The sequence below is a fragment of the Typha angustifolia genome, chromosome 12 (assembly GCF_048772165.1).
Source record: "Typha angustifolia cultivar Huaian chromosome 12, ASM4877216v1, whole genome shotgun sequence".
NCBI classification, from domain to species: domain Eukaryota; kingdom Viridiplantae; phylum Streptophyta; class Magnoliopsida; order Poales; family Typhaceae; genus Typha; species Typha angustifolia.
In genome coordinates, this window is record NC_133250.1 from 9,903,282 (window position 1) to 9,925,000 (window position 21,719).

The 21,719-nt window shown below is 36.8% G+C and overlaps 5 protein-coding genes across 7 annotated transcripts in view; 3 read left to right on the forward strand and 2 right to left on the reverse strand.

Moving 5' to 3' along the window:
- The first annotated feature begins 179 nt into the window (after positions 1–179).
- Positions 180–7,240, forward strand: LOC140772032 (obg-like ATPase 1). The gene is made up of 12 exons (XM_073113916.1): positions 180–371; positions 935–1,102; positions 1,990–2,113; positions 2,242–2,333; positions 2,495–2,593; positions 3,052–3,165; positions 3,541–3,605; positions 4,325–4,441; positions 5,151–5,226; positions 5,695–5,787; positions 6,546–6,596; positions 6,741–7,240. Exons 1-12 carry the CDS (start codon positions 285–287, stop codon positions 6,837–6,839), a joined length of 1,185 nt encoding a protein of 394 aa, XP_072970017.1. The 5' UTR covers positions 180–284; the 3' UTR covers positions 6,840–7,240.
- Positions 7,241–7,516: 276 nt separating this feature from the next.
- LOC140772033 (photosystem II 10 kDa polypeptide, chloroplastic-like) lies at positions 7,517–8,823 on the reverse strand. The gene is made up of 5 exons (XM_073113917.1): positions 8,594–8,823; positions 8,148–8,206; positions 8,013–8,068; positions 7,819–7,871; positions 7,517–7,728 (listed from the first exon to the last, which is right to left on the reverse strand). The coding sequence occupies exons 1-5, from the start codon at positions 8,751–8,753 to the stop codon at positions 7,634–7,636; spliced, it is 423 nt and encodes a 140-aa protein (XP_072970018.1). The 5' UTR covers positions 8,754–8,823; the 3' UTR covers positions 7,517–7,633.
- Positions 8,824–9,491: 668 nt separating this feature from the next.
- LOC140771601 (uncharacterized) lies at positions 9,492–12,692 on the forward strand. Its single transcript, XM_073113159.1, has 5 exons — positions 9,492–9,886; positions 10,285–10,497; positions 10,749–10,897; positions 11,032–11,100; positions 11,384–12,692. Exons 1-5 carry the CDS (start codon positions 9,701–9,703, stop codon positions 12,690–12,692), a joined length of 1,926 nt encoding a protein of 641 aa, XP_072969260.1. The 5' UTR covers positions 9,492–9,700.
- LOC140771730 (OVARIAN TUMOR DOMAIN-containing deubiquitinating enzyme 5) lies at positions 12,050–16,418 on the reverse strand. Of its 3 annotated transcripts, none has more exons than XM_073113373.1 (3): positions 16,224–16,418; positions 13,328–14,200; positions 12,050–12,805 (listed from the first exon to the last, which is right to left on the reverse strand). In XM_073113373.1, the coding sequence occupies exons 1-3, from the start codon at positions 16,328–16,330 to the stop codon at positions 12,706–12,708; spliced, it is 1,080 nt and encodes a 359-aa protein (XP_072969474.1). In that variant the 5' UTR covers positions 16,331–16,418; the 3' UTR covers positions 12,050–12,705. The 3 variants fall into 3 exon arrangements, with proteins under 3 accessions (XP_072969474.1, XP_072969475.1, XP_072969476.1); XM_073113374.1 differs by having other exon boundaries at positions 12,050–12,816; XM_073113375.1 differs by having other exon boundaries at positions 12,054–12,747; positions 16,224–16,414.
- A 1,092-nt stretch (positions 16,419–17,510) lies between these two features.
- Positions 17,511–21,719, forward strand: part of LOC140771729 (cold-responsive protein kinase 1-like) — a 4,241-nt gene continuing 32 nt past the window's right edge. The window contains exons 1-7 of the mRNA XM_073113372.1: positions 17,511–17,871; positions 18,512–18,648; positions 18,789–18,895; positions 18,994–19,204; positions 19,315–19,552; positions 19,819–19,969; positions 21,189–21,719. The exon at positions 21,189–21,719 is cut by the window's right edge and continues 32 nt beyond it. Coding sequence (XP_072969473.1) covers positions 18,579–18,648; positions 18,789–18,895; positions 18,994–19,204; positions 19,315–19,552; positions 19,819–19,969; positions 21,189–21,563 — 1,152 coding nt within the window. The 5' untranslated portion in view covers positions 17,511–17,871; positions 18,512–18,578 and the 3' untranslated portion in view covers positions 21,564–21,719. The remainder of the gene's footprint in view (positions 17,872–18,511; positions 18,649–18,788; positions 18,896–18,993; positions 19,205–19,314; positions 19,553–19,818; positions 19,970–21,188) is intronic.

Here is a 21,719-nt window from a genome sequence, read left to right on the forward strand (position 1 = left end):
TGTTTTTTGAGGAAATAGTCAACTTCTTGGACGTATTAAAATGTCTGAAATCTAGGACGAGTCGATCTGGGCCTACAAGGGCCTGATTCTTGGGCCGAAGCAAGATGAGGATTGAAGACCGGCCCAATTTGTAGGCACGTCCTCGGATTTAGGTTCTAGGGTTTACGCCACGTTCCCTTCTCATCTCGCCTTCGTAGAAGGACAAAAGCTTAGAGCTTAAAGTGGGGGGGTGGGCGAAGAAGCGAATCGTAGAAACAGCCATTTGGACCTAGAACCCTTCGCAAATGCCCCCGAAGGCTGCGAAATCGAAGGATGCCCCGGCCGAGCGGCCCATTCTTGGGCGATTCTCGTCTCACCTCAAGATCGGAATCGTAAGCTTTCGACCATCTAAATTTCCTCTGTCATGAGGAACAATGGGTTTTTGTTAGGTTGTATTAGATTTTGTTTCTTATTTATTTGTTCTTAGCTATCTTTTCTTCGTTTCCTTGTTTTACTTTGTTGCTGCGTTCGTGCTTATTTATGTTTCTTAAGTATTTTGGAGGGAACTGTGATTTTCTCTGTATCGCGAAATGATTCTCGATCGGTCAAGGGGAATGTTAACTTGTTTAGACTGAAAAAGGAGCTAAATTAAGGATTAAATGTTTTATCTTGTATCGTTTGATGGGGAGAAAATGTATTATTGTAGGATTGTAAGATGAAACTATTCTGAGCATTCGGTTCTTTGTCAAGAGGAAAGATGTTTTGTTTTAGACTATAAAGGGACCGATTTTAAGATAAAAGTTCCATCTTTTTACTCTTCAACGCATTATTTTTTTCTTTTATCTTGTGTCTCGTGGTGTGAAGACAATGCATATATTTTAGAATTTTAAGATGAAATTAGATCAACATTCGGTTGTTTCTATGGTAATTTGTGTATGTTTTTATAATTTAACAGGTTGGCTTGCCGAATGTGGGAAAATCAACTCTTTTTAACACTCTCACAAAACTGTCAATCCCTGCGGAAAACTTCCCATTTTGTACCATAGAACCCAATGAGGCACGAGTTAATATTCCAGATGAGAGGTTTGACTGGCTCTGTCAACTATTCAAGCCAAAGAGTGAGGTTGGTGGTTTCACTCTAGTATTTTTCTTCTGTAGGGCTGCAAGTTAGGTCTTTGGTTATAAGTATGCTCTTTTTTGTTTGTGTTTATTTTTCTTCTTTAAGAAATTTATAGATTATGCAGTTCTTGCTTGTTTTTTGTATTCATTGGATGTCATTCAAAGTTTCTTTCTTACAATTATAATGTCCAATTTATCCATTGTCAACAAGTTGGGGCCATAATTGTTTAATGATGCCCTAACTTTAGCATTCCTATAATTGATGGTTTGGTGCAATCTCTGTCATGCAAATGGGACACGTGTAGTGCCCAACACATTTTCTATGCATTGAACTCAGTTCTTGGCATAATCAACTAATCAAGGCTGGTTTAAGAAGAAAAAAGAACAATATATTTTGCTCCTCTTCTGTTAAAGATCTGCTTATCGAGCCAAAAGTAGTGTAACATGTATGTAAACAATGCTTTGTGCCTAGGGATGAGTTTCAGATTTTAGCTGAGCAATTTATCTTTGTGCTCTTGCTGCTAAACATTTTACCTTGCTGAAGCTTTCAGTGTTTTACATTAGAAAGAACTTCTAACATGTTGAAGCATAATGTAGATAGAAAACATATAGTAACAGTCTATTGACGTTCACTTCTGTCAGCTTCTTACTTTTTATGTCACTCAGTTGCCACTGTATAAGAAATATAAGTTAGAGAAGGGATGCGCATGCTGCATGTTTCTTTCTCTCACGAGTTTGAATACTTGTGGAAAACTTGATCAAAACAGTGTATTTCATATTCTTTTCGAGGAGAATAATCATCTAATTACTGTGATTTCCTATTGTGTTTCTTTAATTCTTCAATCTATATTTGTAGAGGTATAATAAGTCATGATATTATTTGTTATGCAGGTATCAGCTTTTCTAGAAATACATGACATAGCTGGACTTGTAAGAGGGGCTCATGAGGGACAGGGTTTAGGCAACAACTTTTTATCTCATATTCGTGCTGTTGATGGAATCTTTCATGTGTTAAGTAAGGTCCTTTTTCTTGAATTGGGAAGGATAATAGATTTTTGATTTGCATGAGATATTTAGGATGCTGGTGTATTTTATGACTTCAATTGTGGAGTGTTATTCTAACTCATCAAAATCCTGTTCTAGGGGCATTTGAAGATCCTGAAATTATTCATGTTGATGACCTTGTGGATCCTGTAAGGGACTTAGAAACCATTGGTCAAGAGCTACGGCTTAAGGTATTGTTAGTTTTCATCGGGCAAAAATAATCTATGTTGTTCTTTGATACCTATGTATTATAAAAGCAAGGTAGACCTAAGTGCTATTATTTATCTTGCTCCCCAACTTGTGTATGCACATCTGCTTTCTGACCTCTTTGTACTGCATGGGCTTTTTGTAGGATTTGGAATTCATGGATAGGAGATTGGAAGACCTTGAGAAGTCGATGAAAAGGAGCAACGACAAGCAGCTTAAGATTGAGCATGACTTATGTGACAAGGTTGGTGCCAACTTCTCAGGAAAGAATTTTATCTGACTACAGGAATCAGTAAGTAATAGGGGTTGAAATTAAGGGAGTTATATCTAAGTTTCTTCTGCAATAAAATTGTAGAATTAGGTAGATTAAAAGTGTAGTCAGTTTTTAGAACTTCGATGAAAGATGTCTATAGGATGTTGTGTATGAGTTTTGTGGTGTGGAAGGTTATTTGTTTTTGGTAGAATCCAGTTGAAAGATCAGATTCACTGGCAGATTATATCTTCAGCTTCAAAGCTTCAAGGGGTCATTTTAGTTTTTCTGGACAGTCTCAGATGTTGCAATTAGTAGCCCGATGAGGAAGATTGCAAACTTTTGCTCTATATTTCTCTCCTTGCAAACTTGTGGCTTAACTATCTTTGTACTGTTTCCTTTTATTCACGAATTACTAAGCAATTTTTTGTCATTATTTTCTCATGCTGCAGGTCAAAGCATGGATAAAGGATGGAAAAGATGTCCGCCTAGGTGATTGGAAAGCTGCAGATATTGAGATATTGAATACTTTCCAGTTGCTTACAGCCAAGCCTGTCGTCTATTTGGTATAGCCCCTCTGCTATGAAAACAAGAAAATGCTTTCCATTTCTTTTGTGGAAGTAGGCTTTTCAATTTTGGAATTTTTTGCTGAATACACCCATTGACTCTTTGTATCATTTGAGGTGGTAAGAAAATTAAAAATTGGTCTCGCTTGTGATCTTCTCTCACTTGCCCATCTTTTGAGATCAGAATGTGCATCTGAGCTAAAAGCACTCACTTTCTGTTAAGCTCCTTTAAATGATGACAGAAGGGCCATCAACTGTCAAGAGATAAATACAGATCGTTTTCCAGTTTTCCTCTTCTTTTTTCAATTGTCCTTTCTCATGTCTAAATTTTTTGAGATATATGTTTTATGTTTATCTTTTTATCTCTATTTACAGGTGAACATGAATGAGAAAGATTATCAAAGAAAAAAGAACAAGTTTCTTCCCAAGATCCATGCTTGGTATGGCTATGTTCAAATATTATTACAGCAGGATGGCTTGAGATGCATTTACATTTCGATTTTGCTTCTGCATATAGTGTAATAAATATATGACTTGTGAAATTTAAAAAAAAAACTATAAAATTTCCCAATTTGTTTGACATTATTTTCTGATTAACTCTCTTTATTTTTTTGGAACCTGATGGGCTCTGAAAGTCAGTAATGACTTATTTGGCTACCTTACTTGGTTACATGCAGAATTGCACTGGAATAAGTAATTGCATTTCTTTCAGGAGTTATTATTTTATACTGAGTAAAATATCTTGAGAAGAATGAAATGTTGTTGCAAGAATGAGGATTACTGGTATCCGGATCTAGCCATACTTTATAATTATATGTCAAGCTTTATAGTATAAGTTTTTTTTTTAAAAAAATTCTGAAATGATTTGATGGACTTGGAAAAGTTGTTGAGAATTGTGTACTGCATAAACTGGTAAATACTATGTAAGTCCAGATGCTCTAAAGATTCAATTTCTCCTAACTTTAATGATAGATCATGTTCCTGGAATGCACATGTGATTGTGCTTCCAGATTTTAGCATGGTGCCAGTTGTAACAATTTGCTGAAAATGCCTCATCCTCTGATTCCACATGATATAGATTAAACATGTACTCTATCAGCTTTTCTATTGCATAAAATATCTCAATAGTAGTACCTGATATGTTTCCTTTTTATCTCAGGGTGCAGGGGCATGGTGGTGAGCCTATTATTCCATTTAGTTGTGTTTTGGAAAAGTCACTAACAGATATGCCCGAGGATGAAGCTGCTAAATACTGTGACGAAAACAAGTTGCAGAGGCATGCTCTCATACTCTCTCGTCTACCTAGTTTTCAATGATAATTGATTAATAAGAAGCATCTGACTGTAGCAAGTAGCACAGAAGGGTATCTATTAGGAAAGTTTGAGAAATTATTTATTCCAGAATATGGAATAATTTCTGCATTTTTTTCTTCTTTTTTCTGCCCCTTTTCTGAAAATCCTGATAAATGAAGATATGCACATCATTATTTGTTTTTCTATTTCATCTTACCATCATCAGGAGATGTTGTCACTTAGTTTGACTGTAGGGCTTGCCACTGTGCCCCCGACTGCTTGCTTCTTCCTCCCAAGATATGCTTGCTGAGCCTCATGCATTAATATGTCCTCCAATATTAACTTCTGAAGGTTTTCATTGTTTTGCTCAAACTGTTCGCTCCTGTCACATGACAAGCCACTAAAGCAGAGAACTTGAGCTATATGTACAATTGCATGGTCTTTCTGTTTATGTGTTTGAGTGCCTGCATGCTGCTAAATAGTTGCACAGCACAGCATAGCATTTTATATTTATTTCCCTTGCTTTATGTGGAGATGATGAAAAGTTTTTGGCAAATTTTATGGCTTGCATTTTTGGTAACAGAATAGCAACATGCGGATATTCGCACAGCTTGAAGCTACATTTTATGATATAATAAATCTTTTGCATTAAATGTCACTTTTCTAAAGCAAGTTGTCTTTTATGTGTTTCAGTGCGATCCCAAAAATTATTAAGACTGGTTTCGCAGCAATCAATCTCATATACTTTTTCACTGCTGGACCAGATGAGGTATATCTTTCCGTTATGTAAATGCTGAATAGTTTGAGTCTTTGTTATTATTTTTGGAAATCGTGTTTTTCTTTTTTAATTGCTTTTGTTTTCCTGACATAGAACTATATAATAACATGTATTCTAATTTGTTTGTGTGGAATTCTCTTTATACTTTTCTGTTAATATTTCTGAGCAAATAATCTTTTTCATGCTGATATAGCATTTACTCAATGTATTTCCTCTCTATATCTGTCCAAATGATCTGTCTTACTATCAGCTAACTATTACTGTTACATATCTAATTATTCATGTGTCATCAAGCTACTCTTCAATGTATTATGATCCATATTATCATAGTAGTTGCATAGAACCAACAACACTTGAATCGGAATTTTTGTATTTTAACCATCAACCAAGCCTTTAGCCCCAACTATATGTTTGTATTTTTTGATTTACTGAGTTGTTGTGTAATGAATGTTGTCCTAGGTGAAATGTTGGCAGATCAGACGACAAACTAAGGCCCCTCAAGCTGCTGGCGCTATACACACTGATTTTGAAAAAGGTTTTATATGTGCTGAGGTATTTCTCTTTTATTTTATTCCCTTTGCATGTTACTGTTTGTTCTCAAGTTGATGCTCACATTAGAAAGAGATATTTCATACTTTTAATTGTTGGTGATTTATCAGACTTCCTATATATGTGTTTTCTGTTTTTGGATTAGAAATATCTTGTCTGTTTTCATTTCAGTATTCAGTACTTTGATATTTTTGATGTTTCACTTCTATCAATTATTAACAAAATTTCAAATGAATTATGAAACTAGAGTTGTTTCTGTGTTTTTTCAACCAGAATATATTGTTTTCTTAAATTGTTTATTGAAAATTGGAAATTGTGGCATCAACTCTTCTTATTACCCTGCCTGTTTATATTACTTTCTGGTGATCGAAAGATGGTAGGTAGAATGTTGGGTGTGTCTAGATGGATGCAACTTCATATATAACCTTGACTAATATCGACGCATTTGTTCTTAAATGACACTATGTTATTGATATTGTTTCCGCACCTGCTCTCCATATTTACATGTCTATATCTTCTGTACATGTTACATATCATGAATTTTGTGTGCTGCTCTTTTTGATTCAATTTGAAAGCAATATACACTCCACACTCCACACTGTTTCATCTGATATCTTTTCAATTTCATTTGACTCCTTAAGGAATATCTTAAATTATGATGTCAGTGGATTCAAAATGCTGCTTAGTTCTATGTATTTTGGGATAGATAGTATTATCACAATATTATGTTAGAGTTATTTATATGAATATTCTGGCTTCAGGTTATGAAATTTGAGGATCTAAAGGAACTGGGCAGTGAAGCAGCAGTTAAGGTACAAAATTATCACCATTCTGTCATATGCTTCTTTTCCCTTTTTAGTTTTTACCTAGCTGATTCTGTTTATACCTCAAAGTTTGTTTGAAAAAAAAAAAAATTATGGATATATTTCTTACCGTCGTTGACCTCGATATTATAGGCTGCTGGAAAGTACAAGCAGGAAGGAAAGACCTACATAGTTCAGGATGGGGACATCATATTCTTCAAATTCAATGTATCTGGGGGTGGAAAAAAGTGATCTCTTTTTGAAGCTGAAGGCCCACAGAGCAATGTTAATCTGATCCGTGATTTTGCTATATGATTTTAAATTTTGCTCTTGGAATTACTGATTCAGTAAATTACGGGCGATTATATATTTGAATTAATCGAGTTGGTGATGTACCTTATGAGGCTCAAAAATTGAAAGAACACCAAATATGCAGTTAACGTGTTTACCCTTCTTTGAGGATCTGTATATTTGTATTTTAAATCTGTAGCACTGTGATGGAAAGAGTTGTTTGCTATGATCGAAAAATAAAGAACACAGTCCATATTTTGAGATTTCCAGATGATGATCAGCCTATCCAAATTTGAGAACTAACAGCAGAGCTGTGGGAATAATTCATTAATATTATGAGAATGCCCTCTTTGGGCAAATAATGTATTGAGTTTCATGTATCATATTACCTCACTATGTTGTACTCTGAGAAAAGATTTACCCTATATGTTCCTGACCAGAATTTAAATGGAGTTCATCTGTACTTTTTACAAGTTTCATTTCAGTGAAGCATTTGTATGCATTCCCATCATGCTGCCTTTCAACTGTTCTTTTTAGCTTGTCAGTTGAAATATTTTGGTGTTTGTTAGAAGCTCATGTCTTAATGGATTACTTGGTAACCCAATTGTACTCTTGACAATAACCAGATCATCCCATGATTTGTAGCATTCAAGGAATAAGATATATGCATTAAGCAATAAGAAAGTAGATGAGACTACCAACTAGTTCTTGGACCATTTATTCACTACAATACATGACCTAATTTTACAATATCTTTACTGGGAAAGGGCACTGGTGTTGTAGACAAGAAGAGCACCCCCAAGTAGGAGACCAGCAAGAGTAACAGCCCATATTAAGAGTCCTGTGGTTCCTGCATCATTCCAAAGTCACCTACTTAATTACTCGATTGATTTCTAATGCATCAAAAAGAATATTTCTATCATCCCTGTTTTGTGCTTACCTCCAACATAGACATCACCACTTGGAGACCATTCTTCTGGGCTATAAATTGGGCTGCACATTAAATACTAACATTATAATCCAACTAGAAAGAATTATCTATGAAACATGCATATCTATCTGATTTTTTTTAGCTCCGGAGTGAGATTAGTTATTGATGATGATATCCACAATAACGATGTTTTGAATTCCTACCTGTAGCCGTCGACGTTCGCGCCATATTTGTCGACGAATTGGTATACACCCTTTCCCTGTAGTTGGAAGGATATCAGAATATGATTCCATTATTCACTATAATCTGAGATGATGAGGTGAAAGAAAATTTATAACCTTAGCCTTTCTTCCAGATGCATCTACTCCACTAGAAAAGTTCATGCCTCCTCCAGGCCCTACAAAGTGCTCATTTCTTAATCACCACAAAAGGGAAGAGAATTCATGCATACAACAACTTGAAAACATACGAGAAAAGAAGCAACAATCTTTTAGATAGTTGCAAAGCTTGGTTGATTCCTTTGCACCTTTGGAAAGTTAAGCCCAAAGGCTGGTATTGTGTACAACTTCACTCTCAGGCTCTCAGTGAAGCATAATTACAAACATCTCAAAGTCACTTGGTCTTAATAACCAGCAATCCCTTTCACTTGATAATTTTTTAAAAAAATTCAAATACTAGTGGGAATATCACACCATTATGCCAAATGGTATGCCATGCATGAAGCAAAGTGCTAATCTAGATTGGATCAAGAGGGATTTGAAAAAGTTGAGATTTTGGTGCTAACCATAGGGTGTGGCTGTCTTGATCTTCTTGCCACCACTGGCCTGCACCTTGAAGGAAGAGGAGGAGGATGGCTTAGCCAAGGAGGGGATTCCTCTAACTTTTGGCCTCGCAAGAGTTGGAGATGGCTTCAAGGACAGGGAGGAGACAACACTGCTTGCCATCTCTGATCTCTAATGCTATTGCTATCTTTGCTCTCTCTTCAAACTTAGCTTTCTTTCTTTATATTTTTCTAAGCTTCTTGTACTGCTCTTCAAACTGCACATATGAGAGTGGTATGAAGTGGCGGTTCTTTGTCCTGTTGACACCTGGCGTGCCCTCTATGGCCATATCCTGATATCGAGATCCCAACATTATCCACTCCGAGGTTATATTTTTGAGATAATTAGGCTGGACAGTGACTCATTTATTTTTCACGACTCATTAAATTTAACTATAAAAAAAAATAATCTTTAAAGACGTTAATTATTCATTAAAATTTTTATTAACAAAATAAAATGTGACTCTTATTTTAGACTCTCTAGAAGTAATTTTTTTTATTAATACTGTTAAAAGGAGGATAATAAATTTTTGTGGTTTAAAGAGTCGATATATACTAAAAAAAAGAGAAAGAAATGAACAATAGTTTAGGTCTTATAATTATTGATTATATTTTTTTATAGATTTGGATAAAATCAAACATAGACTTGTGGGTCCTCTTCTATTAAGGATGAAAAACCTTGGATTGAAAATAAAAATAGTGAAATACAGGGTGTAAATTGAATAAACACATAATGTACTAACGTAGGGTGTGAAATGGAAAAAGCCGCATAGAGAATTCTTCCCCTTCAACGGCTACTATATATAAAACGCTTTATAGCTTACCGCCGCCATTTTTCCTTGCTTCTTATCTTGGAGCAGGTTTTCCGACGATCAAAGTGGTTTTCCAGCTAACTTGGGAGGTGGGGTTTGCAGTTTTCACAAAGAATTTGCTCCATCCTCCCTTTGGGATGAGGTGGGCCTGAAGGATTTCCATCAAGATTGCGACTTTCTCGATCAAGAAATTGAAGGAAGAAACCTTCCAACCTCCGGCGGTTTCTTGCAAGTGGGAAGTGGTTTTCCGGCTGAGAGAATGAGGAGAAAGAGGATTTCGGCAGGAGGATTGCCAAAGAAAGCGAATTTGCAATGGGTTCCCTGCACGCCGGTGAAGGCGGAAGCAGTCGCCGATAAATCTCCTACCACTACGCCGGCACCGGACGGTCGGCAGCCAAGATTGCCGTCGGAAGATTCTCCATACGTGCGAGCAAAGCATGTTCAGGTAACAGGGCCACGCTACTCTTTTTCTTCTTGATGATTTATTCGAATCTTTTGGCTTATAGGAAGCTTGGTTGAATACATGAATTTCTCTGGTGGTTGTTTCTTTTCATGGTCTTAGATCGTGTTTGCGATTTCTTGAGAGTTGTGTGTGTCTTTCATTCTTGATTCATCCCGAACTCTGCATTTGTTGCAAGTGGTTTTACTGGATTACACTCATGGCAGCCATTTAAGGAAGAATCTAGTTATTTGAAGGTGTCTAATCCATAGATATGACTAGGTTGTGTAGGATCATTTGTACATTCAAATTGGATAATGATTGGATCATATCGGCATCTTATCTCACTTTTTCTTTAATAGTCTTCTTTTTTGTATTGCTTAATGCTGCATTGTCATCTGCAGTTAGTTGACAAGGATCTAAGCAAGGCAATTCCATTGTTCTGGGCTGCTTTAAACAGTGGAGACAGAGTAGATAGTGCACTGAAAGACATGGCTTTTGTAATGAAACAGCTGAATCGAGCTGAAGAGGCCATCGAGGCGATAAAATCCTTCCGCCATCGATGCTCTGCTGAAGCTCAGGAGAATCTTGACAATGTTCTTCTCGGTCTGTACAAGGTGAAACATTGGATCATCTATTCTTGTTTCCTCTGATATAGCCTTCTGAGAATTCTTCTGTCATGATCAATGCAAATCGTCTTTTTAATCTGGATTTATATGATAAACATCAGAATACACCCGGTAAGCATTTAGCTGATAACTTCGACGATATCTTGACACATTTGTTTACTCATGTATCATTAAGTAAAATTCTTCTACTTTGTAGCTATTAGCTATTATTTTCTAAAACATCTTGGCATGTCAAACAGAGATGTGGAAGAACAAAAGACGAAATCGAGCTGCTGAATGTCAAGCTGAAAATGATAGACAACTGTCTAGCTTGCGGTGGAAGGACGACAAAGGTGGTAAGATCTCAAGGGAAAAAGATATACATCTCCCTCAACAGAGAAAAATCAAGGTAGAAAGAATCGAAGACTTTATGCTCTTCATGTTCCATTCTTCAATGTTATATCCACCAACTCTTTCGATTTCGATTCGAGCCCATTAATTAGTATGATTGTTTCCTGACCTTCTTCTTTCGACCTCCCGCAGGCTGGTGGGGAGTCTTGCATGGGTTTACATGCAATCTGATGACTATAAAGAAGCAGAAAGACTTTACAGGTAACTCAGCAAGAAATAACTGCACAAGAAAGGATCCTTTTAGCGTCGATTGTATATGAGCAAAAGATCTTGGACAATATAAATACTATCATTCTTTCCATATCTTTCTCAGACACTATTAGTTGCCATTACAGACCGCGAAATGATTGTCGTTAGAACTGATTACATTCTGTGTTTGTATTTTCTTTTTTAGTTGTATATTTACCTTTTCCTTGTTTGGTCATGATCAATAGGCTTTGTGCTCTCCTATCCTTTTAACATTAAATTGAAAACTAAAATGCAGGAAATCTCTCGCTCTAGATCCAAATATCAGCAAGCAGTGTAATTTAGCTACATGCTTGATGAAAGCAGGAAAGGTAGAAGAAGCCAAGGCACTTCTTCAGAGTATAAAGAAGCCATCTCCAAACAGAAGAACTCGCTCCTATCTGGAGTCCCTTAAGCGTTGTACTGAATTGTTTAGCGCACTTGAATCGCAAACAAATTTACTTCCTGTGCCTGAAGAAGTAGAGCAAGAAGAGAAAATGACCCTTATCTCAACCAATACTAGGCATGTGGGAAGCTCAACATCCATTTCTCCAGATGAGAGGGAAGATAAAGGTTCAGATCTTGAGAATTCTAGTTCTTCTCAATTGGCCAATGGGTACTCTTTGTCATTCGGATCTATTTGCCTGGGAGATCTCTCACCACCTTCATGCAGCCAGAACTTATCTAATCATGTCACTCCACCATCCGAGATTAGAAAGGGAAGACTGGCTCACTGTCATGTAAACAAAGGATCATTTACTGATGTTTGCAGAAGAAGGTTGATGGACTCTTCTCCTAGAGCATTTCTTTCTCCTGTTCCAGCTGTCGGAAACGAAAGGTTGGAGCCTCGAAAAGAGATAGAGAAATCAAGGGAAGTTAAAGATGACAATGTGATGGCTGAAGTAGCACAAGAATCTCAAAATCCTGTTGGCATTATTCTACAGGCCAAAGCAACAAGAGGGAGTACTAATTCCTTGAAAGCTACAGAAGATGAGAATTTACATCTGAGTTCTAGGAAATTGACCAAAAGGATGATGAAACGAGCGATGAAACGAGCTGCTAGAGCTTCCTTATCAGCTTGTCAAAGAGAGAAGGAAGAAAAATCTCAGATTTCGAGTAATGCATCTGTTACTAGCAATAATGGCACTAAGACAGAAGCTGAGAATTCCTCGATTGCATTGACGACAGCACCAGAAAAGCTAAGTGGTGGCGGCCTATCTGTGTGCACGGACATGATATATGAACAAGGATCTGATCTCTCCACAGATACTAATTTGCATGTAGAGAAGATTCAAGTCAAAAGTCCAAAGAATGATGAATCTCATAATTCCAATAGTAGCTCAGTGGAAGAGAAGATTGAAGCACCATTAATCTCAAATAGGACATGGGCTGACATGGTGGAGGAAGAAGAAGAATCCATATCTAATGAAAACGAAGACAACAATGCAGCATTTGATCACCCAAGTAGAAGCTGCAAGGATCTCAAACCAACAGTTCCTTTATGGCAGCCCAAGACGCGGAAGCATTTTTGGATGAAAATGCTAGCTCAAACAGCAAAAGTCGACTAAATTTTGCTGACAGCTATTGCGGAAAGTTCAGTATGTGTTGATCTGAATTAAGGTCCTGAAATTGATTTGCAAATTCAAGGAGTAAATCAGCACAAAGATCTCTCTTGTTCGACCTGCAGCCAAACTAAATGCATCACGCAATAGCACAGTGCCTTGGTCAATATAACACTGAGGATTCTAATCATACAGTAGCAGTTTTGAAGTGGTCTAATCATGGAATAAATTCAAAACCATTGAAGAGAATAGACTTGGTCTCAATCCAAGATTATAAACAAAGGTTGATACATGCAGAAAGAAAGGATTAGGAGATCTCTTGCTTATTTCTTTCCTAGCTCTTATTTAGGGTTCTTTTTCTCTCATGTTGTCGCCGCATAGGCGGCTCCGTCACTGGCTTTTTTTCACTTCTTCTTCGCTAGCCACTATAACTAGGGAGGGGAGGGGAAGACCATCTCGTATAATAAGGTTTTTCAATTTGTTGGCTAGAACTTGATAGGCAGGCTCAAACACAGATTAAAAAAAGAAATACAAGTTCTCATAAGATTACAAAAAGGAAAACAAAGATCAAAATTGGTCTTTGGTACATTAAAGACTGGTAGTCATGTGTATCATACAAAAGAGGAGAAATTTCCGTTTACCTCATTCCATTGGGAATCACTGAATTATAATGCTCCCCAAGCCCATAAGCATGTCTGTGATAAGATAACATGATGCTAGGATTGTCAATACCGTCTCCTACTTCTGACTTGTACTCCTTCCCCATTTCCACATCAGGGAAAGAGCCTGAAAATATCATGATATGTTTCTTAAGGCAATGGGTGAGAGCCCCCAGCTCAAGCTGTCCGCCCCAAGATGCTGTAGCCTCGACCTCTTTGCAGTACTTGGCAAATCTCTCCAATGGTGTGCAATCTGAATCCAACTCTATTTTACTGTCTGATAGGAAAAATGGGAGGAAGTCAGATGCATTTTCTCTCATATACTTGGCAACCATTTCCCGGAGCTCCTGATAATTGTATGGTGAGTTACTCCTGGAATGAAGCGAGAGTTGGTCCTCAACAGCTCGGTAGAGACAATGACCGTCTGGCTTTATCTCATTGATCGTCAAACCCAAAGGCTCAAGCTTTCCTTCAAGCTTCTCATTTTCAATCATGCGGTCACTAATTATGTTGCTCTGTTCTTCTTGGATCCTCTGCTCCCTCGCTGCTTCTTCCTGAGCTCTCCTCCCTCGTCGCCTTGCACCCTTGCTAGGTTTCGATGAATCACTATGGTCAGCAACTGAAACACCAGCTATGGCCTTCACCAAATTGTCCAACTTCCCCTTCTCTGAGCTGTCGGAGTTTTTGTAGCCCAATGAAGCAAGCTCTTCTGAATGCTTTGCTTTCAATTGGGATGAGAGACACAAGATCTCATCCTCCACCTGCTTCTTCTTAGCTTTCTGTTCCGCTTTGCTGCCTTTTGCAGCTGCTTTTTTAAGGCTGACTTCCTTGTTTTGGAGTTTGATTATCTCTTTCCTGTTTAAAAGAAGCAACACCAGATCATAACAAATACTGAAAGTAACAGAGAAACTAAACTGAATTCATAATTCAATACTTTGAACTAAAAAGATAATCGGGAACTGAGAGTGCAACTTGCCAGGCAGACACCTCCAAAATCCAAGTAGCAGATTATTCCTTCATAAAAGGAAAATAAAGAAATCAAAGAAACAAAAACATTACACATGATGGCTTGAAGATTTATTCTAAGATCTATTTATTGCTTTGGCAGCATCTTTGATGGAATAAACAAAAGGTCTATTCAGATGTTTTCACAGTTGGATCATATGTTAATTCTTAAAGGAAACTTCAGATAATCTGGGAATCAGTAACAATTTGAGAGTAATCATCTACATTTCGATGTGAAGTTGCCAATACAAATATTATATTGCTTATTCATATCTTATGTAGAAAATAAGCTTTTAGGCATATAGAAAAATTCTCATACACTTGATGCCAAAAAATAAGTCCACCATTACTGATAAATATTCAAAAAGAAAGCTGCCCCATTTGTTTACACTTTACACCTGAGGAATTCCAATAACTCAATCATACCTATCCATGCTTCATGTTCAAAGGAGAGTTATGTAATTGATGTATGATAACATGAAATTCAAAACACAATCACAAAGGAAGAGGTAAAGATATATAACCAGAAACATCAAATAAATAATAATTTTCTAATGTGGAGGTGCATTACAAACAAGTTATTCAATTGAGAAAAGAGTACTACCGCAGTAGTGGGTTGAATAGGGGGCAAAAATCCAGATCAATTATATCTAGTAACTAATTATTTATATAGGACCAAAGAAAAGTACAAAATTACGAAATTGTAAATGTTTCTATTCTTTTCTTGGTGGAGGATCCCATGTTTTCTTCGTCTTCAGTGCATCCCCCCAATCTATAAATACTAAATAGATGCCTTTATTTTCCTAATAGCTGGGTTGAGTAACCTTCTTTCCCCTCACAATCATGTTTATCTTTCACCTCTCCTCTTTTTCCAACTGTAGTTATACGAAAAAGACAAAAAAATATGCGGTGCGCAATCTTTTCTCTCCTTCTATGTGGATTCATGCATATCCTTTGTCTTTCCTTATATTAACATGTCAAATATCCAGAACCACATCACAAATCAACTTTTGGTTGACTTGACTAACAGACCAAAAAAGCAGTTCATTAGTATATCTGGCCAGCAAGGTGAAGCAATGTACAGTTCAAAATCTATCAACATGGTCAATTAATGAATTTCAGATTATCGGCCCCCTCTTAAATACTAGAAAGTCTCTTGATAAAGAAACTAAAGGTGAGAGAAGCTCACGGAAAATGAAATGCGGGAAATGCAGTAACTAGGATTACTCATTACTGCCCTATTTAATATTTAAAAGCAGGTTGCAATTGGCTTTTGCCAACATTTGACAAATACTGAGGACACATTACAATATGTGATAATCATATATCAACAAGGCTCGATGGTTGATCAATAAATAGAATTTTCGTCAAAAATATATTCCCATGGTTTAGAACTTATTTAGGCGAATGACCTAATACTTCAGCTCATCCGACACGTTTGAGACATGCAAGAAAGCAATACGTGATTGTGGCACATTAATTAAGGATCGAAACACCTAAAATGTAGTGAACTTCACAACGATCACTGGTTGCATCAAACAAGAGAGCAGAACTTTCAACTTCTTATCTAAACTTCTTTATCCACTGACGAATACCAAGTTAACAACTAATTAAGCAAAGAAAAGAAACCAAGTTAAAGTACTGAAAACCCAATCTATATCGACTCAATCACAGCAAAAGAAAATCCAATAAACAAGCAACAACTAGTAAAACAGATTTCTACCCACTAAAATTAGCAATTTGTTTTCGAAAAATACTATCTTTATCACAAAAATCAAAGAAAAAAACATAAAAAGAGAAAAACCCAACAACGGATACCGCATCCAACAAAAACGTAGAAGGTAAAGAGCATAGCTCTGCGTTCGTGAACTACCTGTGCCTCGAGAGCATCTCTTCCAGAGACTCCTCCTTCTTTACCGGCGCATCGGCCTGGATCTCTCCAGGAAGAGCGCCTCCTTCTTCTTCTTGGGTTGCCTCCATTGGAGGAGGAATCGCAGGAGAGAGAGACCGAGAGAGAGAGAGACTGCAGCCCTAAATCGAGATAGTATTCTGTATTCCTACGAAGATAACGGATCAGATTCAACCCAATAATAGTTCGATATCCATTTCTATCGATTTGTACGACTCGTAACCCCGACCCGAACTCGAGAAGGAAACGGAGTCAATTATATCCGACCGCCAAAGATTTATTAAATCACAATTACATCCCACCGCCTTCCTTTCCATGAATTTATAGTTCAACCCTTACTCTCTCAATATTTTTCTTACTATCAGAAAAAAAAGAACCAACCATAACTACAATTAAACAGCAAAGATGTCATGACAGTTGACAAAAATTCATCAGTTGGATCAAAGATGCCAAGCAATCATAGTTTATGGATACTCTAAATTTTTGAGCAATTCTAAGTCACATTAAGAGATGCCAGCAAAGGAAATTAATGCCATCGCTCTCACTAAATAAATTCCAACCACTGCCACCTACTGATCCACTTGTTTTCCATTTGGTTGAGAAATAAAGGGACTCTTATTTATAATTTTTTAGTCAAACATTATCGTATCTAGTATAATGTATAAAGTAGAGGATTCTTTATCCTAGCTAGTATTGCAACTAAATATGAAAACATAATTGCTTATTATTGTAATAAAGTAACATTTGTTGACTCTAGGACTTTAATAAAGTTTAAATGATAGGTTTGCAAGAGAATTAAAAAAAAAAGGTCTGCCATCCTGCGGTTCATTAGTCAATTTGTTGACTTTTCAATGTTGAGGTCTGCAACCGGAATTGTATAGATGTTTAATCTTGCTGTTACTAAAAGTCGATTACGATTTACAAGTATTTGATCATATTAGATTTGAAATGTAATCAATAGTTATTTATTTTGTTAAGAGGAGTGAGAATTTAATGATATGGAATACAAAAGACACAAGTACAGGAAAGAGTTGAAAACTTTAGACATCAACGTTGATCAAGTCAAAAGGATTAAAGGATTGTGTATGGAATCTGGTACCTTGCCATCCATGATGATTGCAGCTTGCAAAATTACCGCTTAGATTTTGCCGTACGACACCGTAATCTTTGAATGTTATATGTGGGAATTTTTTGTTCATAAATAATAAATTTGTTTCGAATCATTGCTTCTGGTTTGAAAGTGCGTAGTTGGTTCGCGAGGGCATGTGAAATTGAAAGGCGAATCCTTCAAACGAAGGCTCGCAGAAAATCCTCCCCGACACACGTGATTAGAATCGGCAATTTTTTTTAATATTTTTACTTTCAAGCCCTTTTTATAAGTCAAAATCTTCTTTCGTCGCAACCAACACTTGGAGGCCACTGTCGTGCTAAACCATCTCTGGTGGTTTGGTTTTCCCCCTTTGTGGCTTATCTTCGGGTCAACGCATTCGATCCATCTGCTGTCATTTCTAATCTTTCGATCGATAGATCTTATGGCCGGAAAGAGGTATTAGCTCTTGGCCCGCCGGAGAAGTTGCTCACTCGCGCCGGTCTTGGATGGTTGAATCGTAAGGTGATTCTTCTTTTCCGCGCAGGGGTTGCAATTTTTGTTGATAATTTTTGGTTATTGGGCAAAAACTTTTAGTTCTTAAACTAAATTGCGCAGTTGGTTTTTGATGTTTTTTCTTTTAAAATCTGAGATTGTTGGAGATTTTGGTGCTTTATTATCTCATCGGGAATTTGGCGGCGTTCTAGAAATTGATACATATAATTGCTGCGCAAATTGTTGACCTTCTTAGAACGTTGCGTATTGGATCTCAAATGGAAGTAGTCTGAGATTTTTCTGCAATTGTTGCTAAAGTATGTAGCAATTTCAATTATCTTTTGATCAAGTTAGCATTATTATTCTTCTGTAGGTCAATAATTTAGGTCTTCGGAGGTATCATGGTCATCTAATAAGAATTGTAGCTTCTTATGGCGACTTGCAATCAAGGAATGCATGTCCAAAGCCATTTCATCCTCTATCTCTGATAGATTAATCCTTCTTTAGCTGTTTGACTAGTTTAAGTACCATTCTTCCACATTGCTAATGTTTTGAGTTGGCTAATCCATCTTCTTTAGCTTATTTTCTCTTCAAACAAATGCAAATTTGATTTGTGGCTTCGCCTAGTACATTTTGGGATATCCCTGAGTCATGTGTCCTTATTTTGCAGGGATTCCCTTATTCATTTAAGTCAACTGTCAATATAACAAGGAATTCAGTAATTTCATCATTCAGGAATGAGTTGTTTCTCTTCCATATTCAGAAGAAAAGGTGCTTCAGTAAAACAAGTTGATGAGCACAATGAAGGTAAATGTCTTCTGTGGGCCTTACACAGTTATCTTGTAACCTTTTATGTCATTCCTTGCAATATGATGCATCTCTTCCATCATCCATCCATTCTACATGGTCTTATTCATTGTTTCTCTTCATTTGTTTCATAATTCAAGGTGCTGGGAATGTAAGGATTTTCTCATACAATGAGTTGAGAAAGGCCACACAAAATTTTAACGAAGCCAATAAAGTTGGTGAGGGAGGTTTTGGTTCTGTCTACAAAGTAAGTGGTATATGATTTATTTTAATAAGAAATTGTATCATGGATGGATCTTAGGCTGACATTCCTGTGGTTATGATTGTGTCTATCAATTAATGTAGGGGAGGCTTAGAGATGGGACAGTAATTGCTGTAAAGGTGCTCTCTTCCGAGTCAAAACAAGGAGTACGGGAGTTCTTAACTGAGCTTACTGTTGTCTCCGGTATCGTGCATGAGAATCTCGTGACTCTATATGGTTGTTGTGCAGAAGGAAATCAAAGAATCCTTGTCTACAACTACTTTGAAAATAATAGCCTTTCACAAACCCTTCTAGGTAGCTGAATTCTCCTACTTAGTCTACTTGAGTCCTTTGTTTTCTTGATCTTTGTGACTTTGCCGGTTTCCTTAATTGTGATTCTTCATACTCTTCATCTCTGCATTCAGGTTCAGGCCGCAATATTATAAACTTCGACTGGAGAACTCGTGCTAAAATTTGTGTTGGTATTGCTCGTGGACTTGCATTCCTTCATGAGGAAGTGCGACCCCATATTGTCCATCGGGACATAAAAGCTAGCAATATTCTTCTTGATGACGATCTTACTCCAAAAATTTCAGATTTTGGTTTAGCTAAACTTCTGCCACCAAATGTAACCCATGTGAGCACTAGGGTTGCAGGAACAGTGTGAGTATTATGCCTTTGTTTTCTCTAAGTTCTTACCATGCACTTGAATTCTTGTCACATTTTTACAAGATAATGCTGGTTTATATAAAAATTAATGATCATAAAAGTTCGATTTGTTTTTGGGTTTAGACTTGTTTTTCTGTTTCACTGAACATACTTTATTAAGTTTTTCTTAAGGCATGTTGCACACCAATAAGTAAACCAACTATCTTAGCTGGCTTTGAGTTTGCTTCCTTGTTATGACCTTCTGTTTGCATTCTTTTCAGAGGTTACTTGGCTCCTGAATATGCAATTCGAGGACAAGTGACAAGGAAGTCAGATATTTATAGCTATGGTATTCTTCTACTGGAAATAGTTAGTGGGAGATGCAACACCAATACAAAATTACCTTATGAAGAACAATTTCTTCTTGAAAGGGTAAGGGAAACTCTGCTTAAGTTGGGAGTTATACATTTATTTCTTTAATCTCTTTCATAATTGATTCAATTAATTTGTTCTGCTTAGTTTGAATTTACATCTTTATGGAGTATGTACCAATGTTCTTTTTTCTTAGTTCTTGCTGTAGGACATTAATGCTCAAAGTTTCACTGCATTCGCAATTACTAAACTTGGAGATTGAACATGATTTATACTATCATGCAGAATATGAGAAGCATTTGCTGCTGACATGCTTTTCTATCTTATTGCTCATTCAACTAAGAATTCCTTGTATTGTTTGATTCAATCCTCATTGGCTTAGTCGACGTGAACTGAATGTAATACACCAAAATAAGAATGTGAAAAGTTGAATTTAAGAACTCTTGGATATGGAATATGATTCATAATGTCATAAAAGAGTATGAAAGACACTTAAAAAATGTGGTCACTATAGTGCTTCTTCATAAGTGTACTCTAGCTCACTTAAACAGTTGTTCAAATGACCCCATGCAAGACATCCAGCAGTTCAATGTGCACAGACTATATCTAGACCCTAGATGATAAGAGATCATAAAAGAGTTCTTCAAAATTTCAAGCAAACAGGTTGCGGGAATGTTGTAATCACAACTTCTGAATTTAGTCAGTACTTCTTAACATTGGCATTGGCATTGTCATGCTAAATGCATCGCATGGATGAAATGCTCAGAACATCCTGTGAAGAGGGACTATCTCTGAAGCTTGGTTGGAGCAGGTTTTAATACCTTAAGACAACAGCTGACTGGTCGGCAAGGGATGCCAACCTGTGTCTGTGTACTGTCCTATTTCTGTTGATTTCTTCTGCCAACCTGTTCTTTCAGACTATGGGTGAATAGAGAAAAGAAGAGAACAATAAATCTGCATAATGTCTTAGAAATTTAGTCCATTTGTGCTGGATTGTTCTTCATCTGTACTTAGCTCTGTTTTAGCTTCCACATGAATTGGTGTCTGGTATTTCTGCAATTGTCAAGATTGACTCTACAATTATCTTAACTTGAGAACTATCTATATGATTAAATATTTTCTTATTTACAGCATGCCTTATATGGGGTTTGGGGGGCTCTTTCACTGAGATTCCTAGTCTAAGATATGCTTCATCTTGCTTAATTTTCACCTGAGTTCTGAACAGTATAATATGGTCTTCTATCAATCCCTAGATATCACAAATTAGCTCGTCTTGCAGACATGGTTTCTCTATGAAAGTGGAGAGCTGGAGAAGGTCATAGATACTTCTCTAGACTATGATTTGGATGTTGAAGAGGCGATAAAGTTCTTAAAGATTGGACTAATGTGCACTCAAGATGATACAAAGCTTCGGCCGCCCATGTCAACTATCATTAAAATGCTGACAGGAGAAAAGAGCGTTGACTCTATGAAGATCAACAAACCTGCCGTAATTAATGATTTCATGGAGCTTAAAGTTGGAAGCCAGAAAAGAGTTGACGATGTCCAGACGTCGTCCATCATGTCTTCCACTATGGTGGCAACTTCAGCATTCTCATCTGAAGATACCACACATGCATCCATGACATTCACTGCAATATCTGAGCGAGACTGAAAACATCACATATGTTCTAAAGAACTGAGAGATTACTTTTAAAGTAAAGAAGAATGTAGAGTCCCTGTAGCAGAAATTCTTTTTGTGTGTGTATATTCATGTCGTGTAGGTATCAAATACTTAAGCAGTTGAATTTAAGCAATTCTTGCAGGCTGT